Below are 17480 nucleotides of genomic sequence, written 5' to 3'. Positions count from 1 at the left end.
TTTGTGGAATATAACCGTTCGAGATTTGATGCCACAAATACTCTCCAAACGCCATGCCCCAACGTTCGACGACACCACATGGGCTCAAAGAGACACCAAAAACGCTCGGGGGGGGGGGGGTGGCTAGTAAAAAGCAGAACGGATGAACAAGTTAAAAATAAGCAGATCTCAAACAACCCATTTGATTACTAACTAGTCTTGTAATATGACGTATAGATATAAAATAAATAAAGTCATGTAAGAAAAGGCATACAATGCAATATAATCCCCTTATTATTTGCTTCAAAATTCCAAAATGGAAAACCAGTGCCGTAGGAACCAAAAACAGCACACGTACCAATTTTAGTACAAAGAATTCATATCAAATTCTTTTACAGAAACAATTATTTTTCAATTTCAAATTTGTTTCTTGAAGAAACAGCGAACGCCTCTAGTTGACCACATCAAGAACAAGCTTACGTGACTTCAAAACAGACCATCTCAAACGCCTGTAGTAAGCAGCTTGAAGCAAGGCCAGTGACAATACAAATATCCACTTGAATCCCATCTGCATCCCCCAAAATCAAATAATTACAAGCAGCAACTTATTTGAAAACGGGTCAATTCAAGTTGTGCTTAACCTATGAACTAGTCATAAACCATCCACGTGTTTTGGTGTAAATTATGCATTTTTAGTGGTGATAAATGCATTGATAATCAACGTGAACTTTTAGAAAATAGATGAAACAAGTGTTTGTGGGTTAACCCAACATGGCCCGTCCCATTTTGACTTGTTACCCACTTCCGATTCTTAAGTCTAAAATTGCATAGGTTTCGAAGAAATTATACCAGTTTCCTTTCTTCCATTTCTGGTTCTGCAGCCCAACTCAAAAATGAGACAACATCCTTTCCCATCTACAAAAATACAAAACAGAAAGAAATCCGAGTATAAGAACCAAAAAAATGGATTAATTTCATATATACCCTTACAAATTTGAAAATTTACATATATACCCAACCAAAACTAAAAATATCATATGTGCCCTTAAAAAATAATTAAAATTTCAAATATACCCAATTTATTAGAAACAATCTAATAAATCATCATTTTACCCTTATTTTTTAACTTAAAGTTTGCACATATGCTCATCTTTTAACTTCATATTTTTATATAACACATTTTAAGCTTAAATTTATTTTACCCATTTATATTTATAGGTAGAGGATCCTGTAAAAAGTGCTCAAAGTGTGAGAAGTGTATTATAACACTATGTATAATACTATATAACACCATATAAACACCGTATAACAATATGTAACACCATATAATACCATATAACACCATGTAACACTATATAACATTATATAACAAATATAACACTATAGTTTGTCTGATAGCATGTCTATGATAGATGTATAGTGTTATATTTGTTATATAATGTTATATAGTGTTACATGGTGTTATATGGTATTATATGGTGTTACATATTGTTATACGGTGTTTATATGGTGTTATATAGTATTATATATAGTGTAATTATAATACACTTCTCACACTTTGAGCACTTTTTACAGGATCCTTACCCTTTATTTATATATTTTTCCCATAAACAATAGTATTCTTCATATATAATATTTAAGCTAGAAATGAGTAAATATAATATTTGAAATTAAAGGTCATATACGAGATTTCAAAGTTTTAGAGGCATTAGAGTAAAATTGACATTTATTAAATTGTTTTTAACGAATTGGGTATATATGATATTTCAACTACTTTATATAGGTATATATATGATGCTTATAATTTTGCAAGGGTATATATGATATTTTGCAAGTTTGTAGGGGTATATATAAAATTGCCCCAAAAAAATAAACGCAGCCCGTTACCAACCTGGGCCTCGGTTGCTGGAGTACCGTCTTCGTATTCAACAGCACCATCATTAAGCATTTTGGGCATTGCTATAGCTCCCCCAGGAAAGTATGGATTATAGTGCAGGCCTTCCCTAATCTGTATTAAATTCATTGATTGATTCATTATCTATTGTTATATAACATATGTTTGCAAAATCTAATAAAGGTTGCAAAACATTACTATGATGCTATCTAAAGACAAATGATATAAAACAGAGGATTATTAGTAACCCACTTGGAAGAAATACAACTTGATTAAATACACCATTTCGATTCGCAAACTTATGTTTAAACAACATAAAGATGCATATTCTATATTAAATTAAATTGATTTATTTGCGAGGTAAAAGCATCATAACATGTAATAAGGAAGTTGCAAATAAACTTTAAACTTTTGCTACTCAACGAGAATCTCTTGGCGTGAAAATGGAATGAGTTTTTTTATTGAACATAAAATTTACAATGTATCACAATTTTGTTGATGTTAGCTTAGTAAACATAAATCTTCTAAAAGTTTCAAAACTATACATAGATTTTTTCTTTTTTCTTTTTTTTGAAAAATAAATAGAAACAAAAAACACTGTAGAAGTAAATTACTAAATCTATATGCTGTATATGTATATAGTATATAGTATATACAACATACAACATATACATATATAGATTTAGTATACACAATATATACATATTAACATATATAGTATAGACATATACAATATATTTTTCAAAAAAAAAAAATCTATGTACAGTTTAAGAAACTTTTAGAAGATCTATGTTACTAAGCTTACATCAATAAAATTGTGATACATTGTAAACTTTATTTTCATTACATGTCTAGATGGTAAAATTATCACCATTCAAAGTGAAAAAATAAAATAAAATAAAATAAAAAATAAGTGAAAAAAGGTATGACAACTCACTGTAACACCAGCAGGAGGATCACGATAACCAGTCAAAAGTGCAAACACATAGTTCTGTCCATTATGACGAGCCTGAAGTAACAACAAAAAATGTAAGAATCCAGCAACACACAAAAAAACGTAAAATAACAATCCTTAGAAAACTGAAATAGGCAGAAAAGGTTACTTACTTTGGTAATAAGACTTAAATCTGGAGGGTAGGCCCCACCATTGGCAAACCTAGCAGCTTGCTCGTTTGCATAAGGTTGAGGAAACCGATCACTTAATTTTCCAGGGCGTGTAAACATCTCACCCTCATCATTAGGGCCATCAACCACTTCGATTTCAGCAGCCATTGCCTTTGTTTCCTCTTCTGTATATGCCACACCCACCAAATCACGATATGAAATCAACCCCATTGAGTGGCATGATGCACATACTTGTGTGTACACCTGGTGTCCACGTCGAATTCTGCACATGGTCAAATGCCAAATTACAAAAAGTCACCTGCTGAAATAAGGTTTTATGTGGTATAAAAAGTACATGTAGAGTGCAGCGGTGATTGTAATGATTGTGTGACATTGCAAGATGAGAATCACTGAATCAGATATCAGTTGCAATAAAAGTTATAAATGGGTTGTCGAACATAGTGTTTGGATGTGCTTATGCTATTTCAAGTTAAAAATATAGATTGTCAAACGTCTTTATGTCCGGAAAAATCTGATGATTTAAAAAAACTAAGTGATGAATTTGTCATTGATAAAATGGGTTGTAGATAACAGATTAATAGTGTTTAGATGTGCTTCTGCTATATGAAGTTAACATAATCAGATTACCGTATATTTTTTTTTTGTTTGGTAAATTACGATTATATAGAAAAGAATAATGTATATGAAAGCATCCTATGTATTCCATTTTTTCACTAAGGTCACCCACGTACCCAACTATGTATCCTGTTCAATTTATACTAAGTTAAACCAAATACATCTCAAATGACGGAAATGCCCTGAAGTCTTTTTTTCAAACATAATAATATATCTATGATTGAGTGTCAGCATGTTTAAGCATTAGTTTTATCTTCAATATGTTAAAGGCTTTCTCGTCATTCCTTCAATACATGTTGAAGGAATGAACTTAGGGCTTCTTAATTTTTGATCAAGTTAACTTCAAATAGGTTTTACCGTTTCAAGCTGACCAAATGGTCTGAACTATAATTAAAAAAAAAAAAAACTAAAGAAAAAACATATGACTGCATGAAAAGGTAGAAAAGGAACTAACGAAGCATGGTCATATGAACTAAGAATGCCTTGGTGAGGCCACGGGTAATTTGGAGATTCCAAACCATGCTCGGCTTCATCAGCAGCTGCAATAGTTGTAAAACTTAAAATCCCCGATAGACCTGCTCCAAGCAGAGCCATTGCCCTCAGTGACTTCGCGCCAGCAGATCCCGCTCCATCCTGGTCCGTCTTTGAAATCAGAGACGATACAGCTGGCGGTGCCTGGAGTTTTAAGAACATGTCAGCAATCAGTAGTTACAATCAGTAAAAGAAACAAAAATACAACTTTTATTGACCCCGTTACACACCCACACATGTAGGTGCTACAGTTGAAACAGATGATGTAGGCAAAAGCCACTAAAGTAAAGGATAATGCTTACAGCGATACGAGAATGAAGCCTCCCCCTCAACAAGTGGTAAATTCCCCTACCACCAACCATTTTAGACAATTTCCTGTAAACCCATTCATTAGAATTTATGTTAATCTATAACGAATCCCTACAGTAACTAATATTACCAATCATACAGTAACGACAACATATAGGCGAAATGTCAAGTAAATACAGAGTCCAAAAGTAAACAACAGCAAGAGTAATGCCCCTAATACCAACCAATGTGGTAGTCTTTGCACACAAAGAGCTCATGAATTTGTTTTTGGTTACCCGAGTGAATATTTCCCAAGAGGTCACCCATTCTGAATTGCTTTGTATTGTAACAAAAAGACGCCTGATTGCCTGAACACGCCTAGTCGCAAGAAGACCTCAAGCTGCACTTCAATTGATTGCAGGCAAGATAGGTAGTTAGGTACAGATCACGCGCTTCTACTGATCGCAAATGCACCGGCCGGTCGCTTATGTATCCAATCAAAGCTTACAAAACTAAAAACTGGAAAGGTGTGACGGATAGAGATGAGGCGGGAGGGGTATTATAGAGATGGAGAAGAAAGTGTGATAAACTGATAATTAAGCATGGTTTTAAAAAACGGTTGAGGTGTGCGCCTCGAGGCGAAAGTGCGAAACAGCCAAAAAACGATTCTGAGGCGCGCCTCAGGGGGTTTATACTGTTTGTGCGCCTCAGAGGGGCTGAGGCGCTAAAAAGGCTGCGCCTCAGGGGTTTTAGATATTTGTTTTTTATGTTTTTGCGTTTTTGTATCAATTTCAAGCAATTTATGTCTTTTTTAGTGTGTTTTTTATTATTTTGATGATGAATTTAGTTAGTATTACTATTTTAATAAGATATATAATATTTATATTTATTTTTTAATTCCGCTTCGGGCTTACGCCTCGGCTCGCCTCGAGGCTTACGCCTCGAAACTCGTTTTCGTTTTTTTAAACCTTGTAATTAAGATATCAGGTTAATCACTTGATGACTTATTTATTATCTTTTTTAATTTTCCTTTTCACGAAATTACAATTTCCACCCTTAAAATATAGTTTTATTCAAGTGGACACTAAACTTATATGCTTCTCATTCTTTTATGTCATGTCCTCTTGGGTACTTTTCATTGCATTGATTTTGGTCCAAAATTGATACGCACAATACACGCATTAGTTTTCTAGTTGTTATTGTTGTTAGATGTGTGTTAACTTGTTTCACATATAAATGTAGGTTATACACAATTTAAAACTTTTTAGAAAAGAAGTGTACTTCGAGTATGTAATGTGTGCGGCTTCCCTCTAGCCTCAGCTCTTGGGACGCTATCCCCCGTGCTTTTTAAACATAGCAGTTGCTACCACCAAAAAACGATTAAGTGTGGAGTTCTCCTCTCATCCACTACCAATTCGCCCAAAACACATCTATGGTATTTGAGAACGAAAATTCCTTATGAGCCTATAATCTTTCATGTGAATGAACAATGAGGAATGTTTTGTTCACAAGAAGCTCATGAATTTGTTCTTCATTCCCCAGATGGAAACTTCCAAAGTTCATGGAAGTTCACACATCCTGAATAGCAAGCACACTTAGGGGTTCTCTACATCTCCATACCCAACGCGCATGTGCCACGAGGTAGAATATTCCTCGTGAGCGCATAACTCTCATGTAGGTCAACGACAGCGGCTTCAACTAAGGTGTCGTATACATGTATTTCACTCCAGATCTCGAATCAGTTTTTAAGCTTCAAAACTGAATGAAAAACTAACACTTTTGTGAAGAAGTTCTATACCTTTGCTACAAGTGCTACAAATAAACTTATTTAACAATCCAATGATCCATATCTGTTTCGGTTCAAATTCAAATTTAAATAGTCCTAGGTTATTCATTACTAATCTCATAAATCACTAATTTTTTAACCTATAACAATAACACAGCTCTAGAAGCTACGAAATGGATTACAAACGTGTTCAACAACAAAGCTAGAATCATAAACACATACCTAATTTCAGATTTCACATGCTTCATGAAACATATAAACGTAATCGGAACAAATCAATCAAAACAAGGTCGATTAAACAACGATATCCTACAACTCGCACATACGATGAAACCCTAGGGCATCAATTGAACGTAAAAGATGGAACATAAGGTCAGACACTTACAGGTAGTCGTCGGCGGAGATTAAAATGAAACAGCAGCGTTTAGCCGGTGCAGATGGATGCAACAATGAATTGAGAAGCAAAGAAATTTCAGATCTTCGATCTCGCGTGCCTCGTGGCTCGTTCTACCATCACGGAATTGGCTGGGCTCCTGTTGGGCTATGGACATGGTTGAGTCCAAAATCACATATTGGGCCTTTCGATGGTTTTTTCTTGATATGTTTTCGTTTTTCCTTCTACAAAAGCTAATATACCCACTAATAGTTTATCATTAACCAACTATTTATGAGAGTACACAGCATAATATAATTATAAAAAAACTAATCTACCATAGCTTTTAACTTACCAAATATAATTACAATAAATTATAGTTACAGGTCGTCTCCCGTAAAAGACAACTTTTGCGTACCAAGTGTAGGCGAAAATCACAACCATCCATTTCCGAGATCAACAATTCTCAATAACATGCTGACAGTTTTTTGTAAATAACATGATTGTGTATCTAAATCACGTGATTGTGTAACGTTATGTGATATATAATCAGTGAATGCCTAAATCACGTACCACATGTGCAAGCAGTAACAAATTCTCAATGTAACACTGTATCTATAATCACGTACAAAAATGATCAATGAATACCTAAATCACGTATCTGGTACTCAAATATATACCTAAATCTAGAATCACATACCATGTGTACAAAAGCAGTAACAAATACTCGATGTAATAATCACGTACCATGTATGCAAAGCAGTAACAAATGCTCAATGTAAAGATGCATCTATAATAATGTAACGACTTATATTACATGTCTAATCACGAATAAGGATAACTTTATTAAAAAAACATTATAAAATCAAAAATCTATAATAATGTATCGATACATAACCACGTGACATTATGTTTGTTACATATGGTATGTGATTATAGAAGTAGGGTCACATTGAACATTTGTTATGGCTTGCACATATTACGTGATACGTGGTTAAATGTCCCTAGTTTATCGTGTTTAAATTCGCGTTTTACAGGTCTTGATAGGTTTAAGGTGCATTTCGAAAGTTAAACAAGGCTTTGGAATGGAGCTAGGAGGGCCCGAAAAGAAGAAACGAAGAGAAACGAAGATTGTGAGGGAACTGGCGTCGACGACGGGCTTTAAAACCGTCGCGAACGGGTTATTGCTCTGTCGCTGCTGCCGTAGGCAGTAAAGTGTTTCGTCGGCAGAGTTATCCTGTTGCGGACATGCTTAAACGTCATTGGCGACGGCGTTCACCGGATTTCGGTCAAACGCACAACTAACTCTGATTTTGAGTAATTAACGGAGATTTTCAAATTGTGGGAGTTTCATATCATCATTGGGAATCATCTTAATCATAATCTGTCATCTTATAGCACTGCCAACACTTCTCTATACCGAAATACAAGATCAGATGCGTTTTTCTTCAAGCTTCTCATTCAGTTTCCAAGTTCTTCAAGCCATAAGCGGCTAATACCTTAGGTTCACCCCAGTGTAGACTTCGTAAAATTCTAGGGTTCCTGATACATTATTTTAGTTTGTGAACCATTGTGTTTATGTTTGGATAAAACAATTGCGTTAATCTTGTTCAGTTGTCTATAAATACTCGCATCACTGACTTTATGAAATGAAGTCGGTTAATTTTGATTTGACATGATATTAGGTTGGGTTGTATGGTCTCATGCCCCTGGGGCTTTATAACGCCACGTAGGCGACACATAAGCGTGAGGCTTTATCGTCAACCTGCAACGTGTGGATTAATGCCCCCTATAAAGCCTCTTTTAACTTATTTTGAAAAAAGGGATAAAAAACTCAAATCTGATTGGTTCAAGCAACAGGCCCCATCGCCTTCTTCCTTTTCACGCCCACTATGGCTTTGGCGGAGGCCAGGGATAGCACCCCCATTTGCGAAGGCATGGTGGTGTAAGGGCGCCATGGGGCACAAAAATGGGTCAGGTGGCAGGGGCGCGAAACCACATGGTCCAGCCTTGGAGTTTGTATGTTCTTGAGTAACGAAACGTATTCTTGTGAATGCTGTTGTGATTGTAAGTGAGCTGCAAGAGAGAGTGTTAATAAGTGTGCAAAAAGAGTGTGTAACATTCTAATCGATAAATAGCCTCTGTATATAATGGAAAAATCCTAACTAAATATCCTGAAATCCTTGGGATGCTTCGAATATTATCTTGTGAACGTTGGTGACCTCTTCAACGATGACCAACGGCCACTTATTCAACCATATGTGCGAGTCCAATGCTTGAATTGGTCTTATTTATTCATTCCCTCCATAAGTTAAATAACACGTGCAAAAAAATGGGTTAGTTATATATTAAAAATAAGTTCAGGATATTAAGCCTATTGACTATCCCCGATGATCAACTTTGGCCCAGAATATTAAGCGAAATATTCACCCATAACAAATACAAAATGTAAAGTCGGTAGAACCAAACATTTTTTAATACTCCTAAAATATATGTGAAATTGGTAAAAGACTCCATCGTTGATTTGCCACAAATCTACTTCACCTCCAACTTCCCTAAACACTTCATGCTTCCTTCAACAACTCCTTCTAACAATCTATATTGGTGTCTGTCAACAGTAGTGTATGTTTCCTTTATCTCTCAAAATCAAATCTCTCATCCTCAACTCTAGTTATCAAAACAATTCAAAGGTACTTTTTTTTACAATTTTTTGCCTCCGTGGGTTATTGGTTGAATACCCATTTTTAGCACTTTCTTTAACAAAAAATGCACCATCTTTTTAAGTGTTTTGTACTAGTGTTTAACTATAGATCCCTCTACTTACATAGTACGCGAAACATCATATTTCTATATTAAATATTAATCATGCTCTAGTAGGGTTGATTGAATACCCAGTTTTAAAGTAAGTTGCGTTTTATTCCACATTGTTTTAGAGTAAGTGGACATGCAAATGCATGGTGACACCCCCTAAGAAGAAACGGGGCACTCCCATCTCCATCTAGCCATCATCAACCCACTTGCGACAATATCACTTTAACCTGAGGAACCCAATGCCTTATCACGGATAGGTGTAACGAACTGAACGAACACGAACATAGGCATGTTCATGTTCATGTGATCAACTGTTCGTTTAGGATTTAAACGAATGAACACGAACATACCCGATTATAACTGAACATATTTGAATAAACATAAACAAAAATAAATTAAAATGATTAAACAAACACAAACGAACACAAATGAATGTAACTGAACAAATATAAACAAACATAATTTAACATTTGTGAACACAAACAAACAAGTCTAATATATTACAGTTCATCTAAAAACAATCTAAATCAGGGTTAATAAATACTAAAATTAAGTATTTTTTTATATAAATATTAAGTAAGTGATCAGTTACAATCTAAGAAAAATTTTAAAATTTCATTTTTATTACTAGAAAACTCAAATACTAGTTAGTTATATTTATATAAGTACTTAGAAAACTTAGTATTTATATAAATATAACTATTTATGTATTTACTAAAACATAAACGAACGTAAATAAACGAACATAAACGAACGTTCACGAACATAAATGAACGAACATAAGGTGTGTTCATGTTCGTTCGTTTCCGCCGAACAAGTTCATGAACAGTTTATGAACGTTTGATTCGTTTACAGGGCTAATATGGATGACGGATTCACGGAAGTTAGGGCCGACAATTTTACACGAATACACGACACGAACCTACACGAAGTTAACATGTATCGTGTATGGCCTTAACAGGTATCGTGTACCAAACAGGTAGACACGAGATTACCTGTTAATTTTCGTGTATAAACAGGTTAAATACCTGTTTACCTGTTAAGACCCGTTAGTACACGATAAGAAATTAAATTAAATAAAACTCATCAGCAATGTGCGTATGGGTTCTTTAATTCTTTTCTATTTTCATTCCTCATTCAATTAAAAAAAACCCTAAACTCCCCCTTTAACTCTCAGATAGCATGTCGTGTTCGTGTTTTTGTTCGTGTTAACAGGTATTAATAGGTAATTTTCGTGTATAACAATCGAACAGTCGTGTTAACAGGTATTAACAGGTATTTTTCGTGTATATCGTGTTCGTGTTTGAAAAAAAGGACACGATAAGTTATCGTGTCGTGTTCGTGTATGGGATTTCGTGTATCGTGTCGTGTCGTGTCGTGTCGTGTCTTATCGTGTACGGGTATACACGATATGCCAGCCCTAACGGAAGTACCCCGAGTTCCCTAACACGATATAAAAAAGACTATGTGAAAAAAGTTACATATAAATTATTAACCACGGGGTAGGCCATCTAACCATACAAATCCAACGACGGCGTTTCAGCATCAAATATTTCAGCAGTTGAGACACCACCAACAGCTATAACCGGAATCACAACTTCCACTTTCTCTCCGTCACCGGCATATTCCACTCCTCCATGCTCGTAACCCTAACTTGCAACACACGTTAATGGACATCCTCTTCGCACAGATCCAAGCGGATCTCCGCTCCAACGACGCTCTCCGCCAATCCGGAGCCCTACTGCAAGCACTCCAACAATCCGCCGCCGGCCGTGACATCTCCGTCATCGCTAAGTCCGCCGTCGAAGAGATCGTCGCCTCCCCTGCCTCCGCCGTTTCCAAAAAGCTCGCATTTGACCTCATCCGATCCACTCGTCTCACCACAGATCTATGGGAGATCGTTTGCACCGGCATTCACAACGATCTGGAGTTTCCGGATCCTGACGTCACTGCTGCCGCTGTATCTATACTTGCTGCTATACCGTCCTATAGGTTAGGCAAGCTTATTACTGATAGTAATAAGGAAATATCTAGCTGTTTTGATTCTAATAGTGATAATTTGCGGTTTTCGGTTACGGAAACCCTAGGTTGTGTACTGGCTCGTGATGATTTGGTGACTCTGTGTGAGAATAATATTAATTTGTTGGATAAGGTGTCGAATTGGTGGAATAGGATTGGGGAGAATATGTTGGACAAAGCGGATAATGTTTCGAAGGTGGCGTTTGAATCGGTTGGGAGGTTGTTTCAGGAGTTTGAATCTAAGAGGATGAGTCGGTTGGCTGGGGATAAGCTTGTGGACAGTGAGAATTCTGTTGCGATTAGGTCGAATTGGGTGTCGTCGATGGTGGAGTTTGTTTGGAAGAGGCGGAATGCGTTGATGGCGAGGTCGTTGATTCTTCCGGTGGAGAGTTTTAGGGCTACTGTGTATCCGCTTGTTTATGCTGTGAAATCTGTTGCGTCTGGCTCGATTGAGGCTTTTCAGAAGCTATCGAGATCTTCAAAGAAAACGAATACTGGTAGTTTGGATTCGAGTAAGGCGGAGAGGTTTGTTGGAGTGTCGGATGTGGTCACTCATTTGGCACCCTTTTTGGCATCTTCGTTAGACCCAGCGTTGATATTCGAGGTGGGGATTAACATGCTGTATTTGGCTGATGTTCCTGGTGGCAAGCCTGAGTGGGCTTCAGCATCAATTATTGCAATTCTTACACTTTGGGACAGGCAGGAGTTTTCTTCTGCTAGAGAGAGTATAGTTAGAGCTGTTGTGACCAACCTACATCTCCTCGATCTCAGTATGCAGGTTTGTGCAACCACTTCCTTCACTTTATATTACACATGCAATAGTTTATTAGTTTCAGTCATCATATGCAGCACTATATAAACAAAATCATAGGTCACGTATTGATAATTTAAGATCCAGGTATACTAGTTCTAATGACGAGATGAAAGCCTTAATGTTAGACAACCAGTTACTCAATTGCTTGTTTGAGACATGATACATACGAGACTGGATAAGAAATGGTTTATCAACATACTTCATCACAACTGAAATTAACTAGGCTCTAAGGTCAACTGATTGACTGGATTTGATAATAAATCCCTGTATAATATTGAGATACATGTTATAATATAACAAGATTTTATCCTGTTTACATGGAGATACAATATAAAATTTTACCGGGGTTCCGTCCCCTTTACCCCCCAAAAATGGGACTACCTAGTCCTATGTTATCAGTACACTTACCTAATTTAATTTTCTTAAAAACAGACGATAAGTTTATTACCACACAACATACTGTACACATTCTTATTATCGATCTAGTATTAGAGCGACTTAGTGGCAACTTAATTCACCACATACCACAATCCTGTAGGATAGGTAATCAGGTTACGCAGGGATCTTTTCCTAATGCGTTGTGCTTTTAGTTAATCCTTGGTGAAAAATCAAGGTTAGTACTATCATAATTTTGCAGTGGAAGTTTACGAGCAGTCAATTATGATTTTTCATATCAACCAGTTGGAGCTTTTGGTGACTCTTCTTAATACTGTCTGCGCAATAAGAACACAAATTAATGTTAATACAATGTATTTGTTTATTTATTTATTTATGGATTCAGGTTTCATTATTTAAAAGGCTGCTTCTCATGGTGAGAAACCTAAGAGCAGAATCAGATCGCATGCATGCTTTAGCATGCATTTGTCGTACCGCTCTTTGTGTTGATCTTTTTGCAAAAGAAAGTGTTAGAAGAGGTCAAAAACCTCTTCCTGGAACAGACATTGCATCACTTTTTGAGGATGCCAGAATCAGAGATGACCTCAACACTGTCACAAGCAAAAGTTTATTTAGAGAAGAGTTGGTAGCCACTTTGGTTGAAAGCTGTTTTCAGCTGTCGCTGCCATTGCCTGAACAAAAGAATTCAGGTATGGAGAGTAGAGTGATCGGAGCATTGGCTTATGGAACTGGTTATGGTGCATTAAATTGGACCGAACCGGCTTTAGAAGTGGTGGAAGTGTGTCGACCTTGTGTAAAATGGGATTGTGAAGGCCGAACTTATGCTGTTGATTGTTACCTAAAGTTGTTGGTTAGGCTTTGCCATATTTTTGATACCAGGGGTGGGGTTAAAAGAGTCAAAGATGGGGCTTCTCAAGATCAGATTTTGAATGAAACTCGCTTACAAAATTTGCAACGAAAACTTGTAAATGATCTGCTTGAGGTTTGTGCAAGTTTGAACATTCAAAATTTATAATTTCATGCATATCCATTTGAAACTAAAAATACCCATTTGATAGTAAATAAAATGAAATCATTACATTTAATACTATGTTGACTGAAATAATTTACCATATTTAAATATCATATCATGAAATCTTGAAGGATTTACATGGAAACTTTGAACTGATAGAAGGATATATATGAAATTAATTCTAAATGCTAACTTGCTTCAGTTTTTATTTCATCTTATATCCATTTCATGCGGAATATTTATGTCAATTTGGCAGGTGAACTCTCCTAGAATTGCTGCCCGGCTTATTTGGGCAATTTCAGAACACATTGACTTAGAAGGTTTGGATCCTCTTTTAGCAGATGACCCAGATGATGCACTGAACATCATCATATCAAAGATACACAAAATCTTATTCAATGCTGACGCATCTGCCACTGAAACAAATAAGCTGCAAGATATTCAAGCAGTTCTTTTATGTGCTCAAAGATTAGGATCACGTAATGCTAGGGCAGGCCAGTTGCTCATCAAAGAGCTAGAAGAGTTCAGAGCTGACCCATTGACCGATTCTGTTAACAAACATCAGGCTCGTATGATATTGCAGAGAATCAAATACGTTTCTAATCATTCTGATGACAAGTGAGCATCTAGCTCTAACTTTACAAACATATATAATTTACGTATTTGCCCATGAGCACTTGTTACAAGATATTGATGGGATTTATTATGTGAATGATTTTGATACAGGTGGGCTGGTGTTAGTGAAGCAAGAGGAGACTACCCATTCAGTCATCACAAACTGACGGTTCAGTTTTATGAAGCTTCTGCAGCCCAAGATCGAAAGTTGGAAGGATTAGTTCATAAGGCTATTCTAGAACTATGGAGACCCGACCCTAGTGAATTGACTTTGTTGTTGACCAAAAGAGCTGACACCACTTCACTAAAGATACCTCCAAATGCACATACATTAACTGGTAGTAGTGATCCGTGCTATGTTGAAGCATATCACTTGTCAGATCCTAATGATGGAAGAATCACACTTCATCTGAAGGTTCTAACTACTCTGGATACATCTAGAAGTTTATAGACGCATATAACTTCATAATGCATTGAATTATTCGAACTTGCGCTTTGTCAATTTGTTGCAGGTTTTAAATTTGACTGACATCGAACTCAATCGGGTGGATATTCGTGTTGGGTTGTCTGGTGCCTCATATTTCATGGACGGATCTCCTCAAGCAGTTCGACAATTGCGTGATCTAAATTCTCAGGTATCACTTAGCTTTGTTAATTATATATGAATTCGTATAATTTATTTGCTTATTGGTATAATTCTTAGGTAGATTGTGTTCTTCTCTAAGTACGGAAAATGTGTTATGCAGGAACCAGTATTATGCAGTGTGACTTTAGGCGTGTCTCACTTTGAAAGATGTGCTCTTTGGGTACAAGTCTTGTACTACCCATTTGCCGGCAACGATATTGCGGGAAACGTAGGCGACTACGCAGAAGAAGATCAACAAATCATCAGACAAAAAAGAAGTGCAAAGCCAGAATTAGGAGATCCAGTCATCATGCGATGCCAGCCGTACAAGATTCCACTAACAGAGCTTCTTTTGCCCCATAAAATCTCACCCGTGGAGTATTTTCGCCTGTGGCCCAGTCTACCTGCTATGGTGGAATTCACAGGTACTTATACATATGAAGGCAGTGGGTTTAAAGCTACAGCTGCTCAGCAATACGGATCTTCTCCTTTTCTGAGTGGGCTCAGATCTCTTTCTACCAAGCCTTTTCACAGGGTTTGTTCTCACATTATCCGGACCGTTGCTGGCTTCCAGGCAAGTTTGTCTTATTTTTTGTTTAACCATTCCATTTAGTATTGTTTCAGTGTCAATTCAATACCAGTTTAGAACCGGTTAGGTCTCTAACTGGGCCAGAACCATATTCAAACCTTTGGGCTAGTCATTCCAGTCTAATTTACTGCCTAAACTGTCGTTTCACTAAAAGAAAGTTCAGGGTTGTTTATATCTGTCTTAAAATGAAATGTCGGTGGCTTATACCACCAACAAAAGACAAAAAAGGCCACTTAAATTACAAAAATGACAGTCCATAGACTTTTAAAATTGACATTTTGTACCCCTACAATTTTTAAAACTTTACAAAAAAGTCGTATTCACCCCATCGAGTTATAACTTTTCAAATTTAACCCCCCTTATATTCATTCGCTTAAAAGAAATAAACTATTTTCTCACGTTATTTTATGTATGTATCAGTATAAATTCATGTTTGGACGTAAATACTTTCAGATACAAGTGGGGTCAAATATAATGCATTTTTCTGCTTATTTTGTATGTACATTTTCTGTTGGTCTACACTTCAACGTTTTAATATACGTGTCGATGTAAATTCATGTCTCAACTTAAACGATATAGATTCATGTTTCGAGATATATATTTTTTTCTAGAACCGAATCTGGTCAAATATAATACGTTTTCATGCTTATTTTTTTGTACGTTTTCGGTTGGACGTAAACTTTGTTTGGAAACGAGTCGACTCAAATATAATACTTATTCATTCGACGGCATAAATGCGAGTTCTTGTGCGTTTTGATGCAAAGGTAAGGGTGAGTGGTTAGGTGGAACCCTCACTAAACGAACCCGGGTTCAATTTCGTTTCTTTTGTAATCACAATGCTTTAGATCGGATACGTCGAAACACACATTTTCATATGCTTAAAGCACATAACGTGCCGCCAACTATAAACCACTAAGGTGTTGCCACTGCAACACGCGGCCTTGGCAACAATCTAGTGGAAAAATATAATCATCTCGGGATACCTCATCAGAAAAATCGCTACGTAAGCAAGAAACCATTTCTGAAATATATAATCATTGTCTCGGGATATTACATATTTACCTTATTAAATGTAATTTTTTTAGAATACTACCAACATCATTCTGTTACTATTCTGGCACTATCACATTGACTAAATCAACTTTGTGTTTATGTTTCCATTAAATTATCCAATTTTGAACTTATAAAATAGTATATTGGTTTGAACAGCTATGCTTTGCTGCAAAAACATGGCATGGAGGTTTCTTAGGGATGATGATATTCGGTGCAAGTGAAGTAAGCAGGAATGTGGACCTGGGGGATGAAACCACCGCTATGATATGCAAATTCGTGGTTCGAGCATCAGATGCAGCCATAATAAAAGAAGTCGGTTCAGACCTACAGTCATGGTGCGATGACCTAACCGATGGAGGTGTTGAGTACATGCCGGAAGACGAAGTGAAGGTGGCTGCCGCCGAGCGCCTACGGATATCCATGGAACGTATAGCCATTCTAAAGGCGGCTCAGCCGCCACCTAAGTCCCCAAAAATTGAAGAAGATATAAATGATGACGACGACGACGAAGACGATGATGATGATAAGAAGGATAATGAGAAGAAGAAAAAGAAGGGTCCCACAACGTTATTTGAATTGACACCTGAGGAGGTGGAACATCGTGCTCTTCAAACTGCGGTGTTGCAAGAATGGCATGCTTTGTGTAAAGATAGAAACACCAAGGTTCAATAGGCCTTTTTTATGGATGGAAATTTTGTGGGCGTGGGGTTGGTTTGTTTGTTTTACAGTTGGTAGTTTTTTTAAGCATATAGCAATCGATTTATTTTTTTTGTGTGTATTAGATCGAATTTGAAGTTGGTCTTTGTAATCATATTATTTTGTGCTTCTTCACGGACTATTCCTACTTGAGAACTACTTCAGAAAGAGCACTCTTGCTACTGTTTTTGTTGTAAAATAATCGAATTTGCAATGAGCATTGGTATGTTCGTTTATAAACCTTTGAATTTGTTTTTAA

General features: G+C 36.5%; 2 protein-coding genes across 2 annotated transcripts; one reads left to right on the top strand and one right to left on the bottom strand.

Moving 5' to 3' along the window:
• Nucleotides 1-238: 238 nt before the first annotated feature.
• LOC110904105 (cytochrome c1-2, heme protein, mitochondrial) lies at nt 239-6756 on the bottom strand. The gene is made up of 8 exons (XM_022149923.2): nt 6604-6756; nt 4447-4519; nt 4068-4288; nt 2981-3260; nt 2811-2882; nt 1871-1987; nt 829-894; nt 239-547 (listed from the first exon to the last, which is right to left on the bottom strand). Exons 2-8 carry the CDS (start codon nt 4504-4506, stop codon nt 431-433), a joined length of 933 nt encoding a protein of 310 aa, XP_022005615.1. The 5' UTR covers nt 4507-4519; nt 6604-6756; the 3' UTR covers nt 239-430.
• Nucleotides 6757-10906: 4150 nt separating this feature from the next.
• Nucleotides 10907-17480, top strand: LOC110904104 (protein TPLATE). Its single transcript, XM_022149922.2, has 7 exons — nt 10907-12199; nt 13017-13613; nt 13900-14261; nt 14370-14673; nt 14771-14893; nt 15005-15457; nt 16682-17480. The coding sequence occupies exons 1-7, from the start codon at nt 11072-11074 to the stop codon at nt 17195-17197; spliced, it is 3483 nt and encodes a 1160-aa protein (XP_022005614.1). The 5' UTR covers nt 10907-11071; the 3' UTR covers nt 17198-17480.

The sequence above is a fragment of the Helianthus annuus genome, chromosome 14, assembly GCF_002127325.2.
Source record: "Helianthus annuus cultivar XRQ/B chromosome 14, HanXRQr2.0-SUNRISE, whole genome shotgun sequence".
Taxonomy (NCBI): Eukaryota; Viridiplantae; Streptophyta; class Magnoliopsida; order Asterales; family Asteraceae; genus Helianthus; species Helianthus annuus.
The sequence above is the reverse complement of the archived record's forward strand: the minus strand, read 5'-3'. Positions and strand labels throughout refer to the sequence as shown.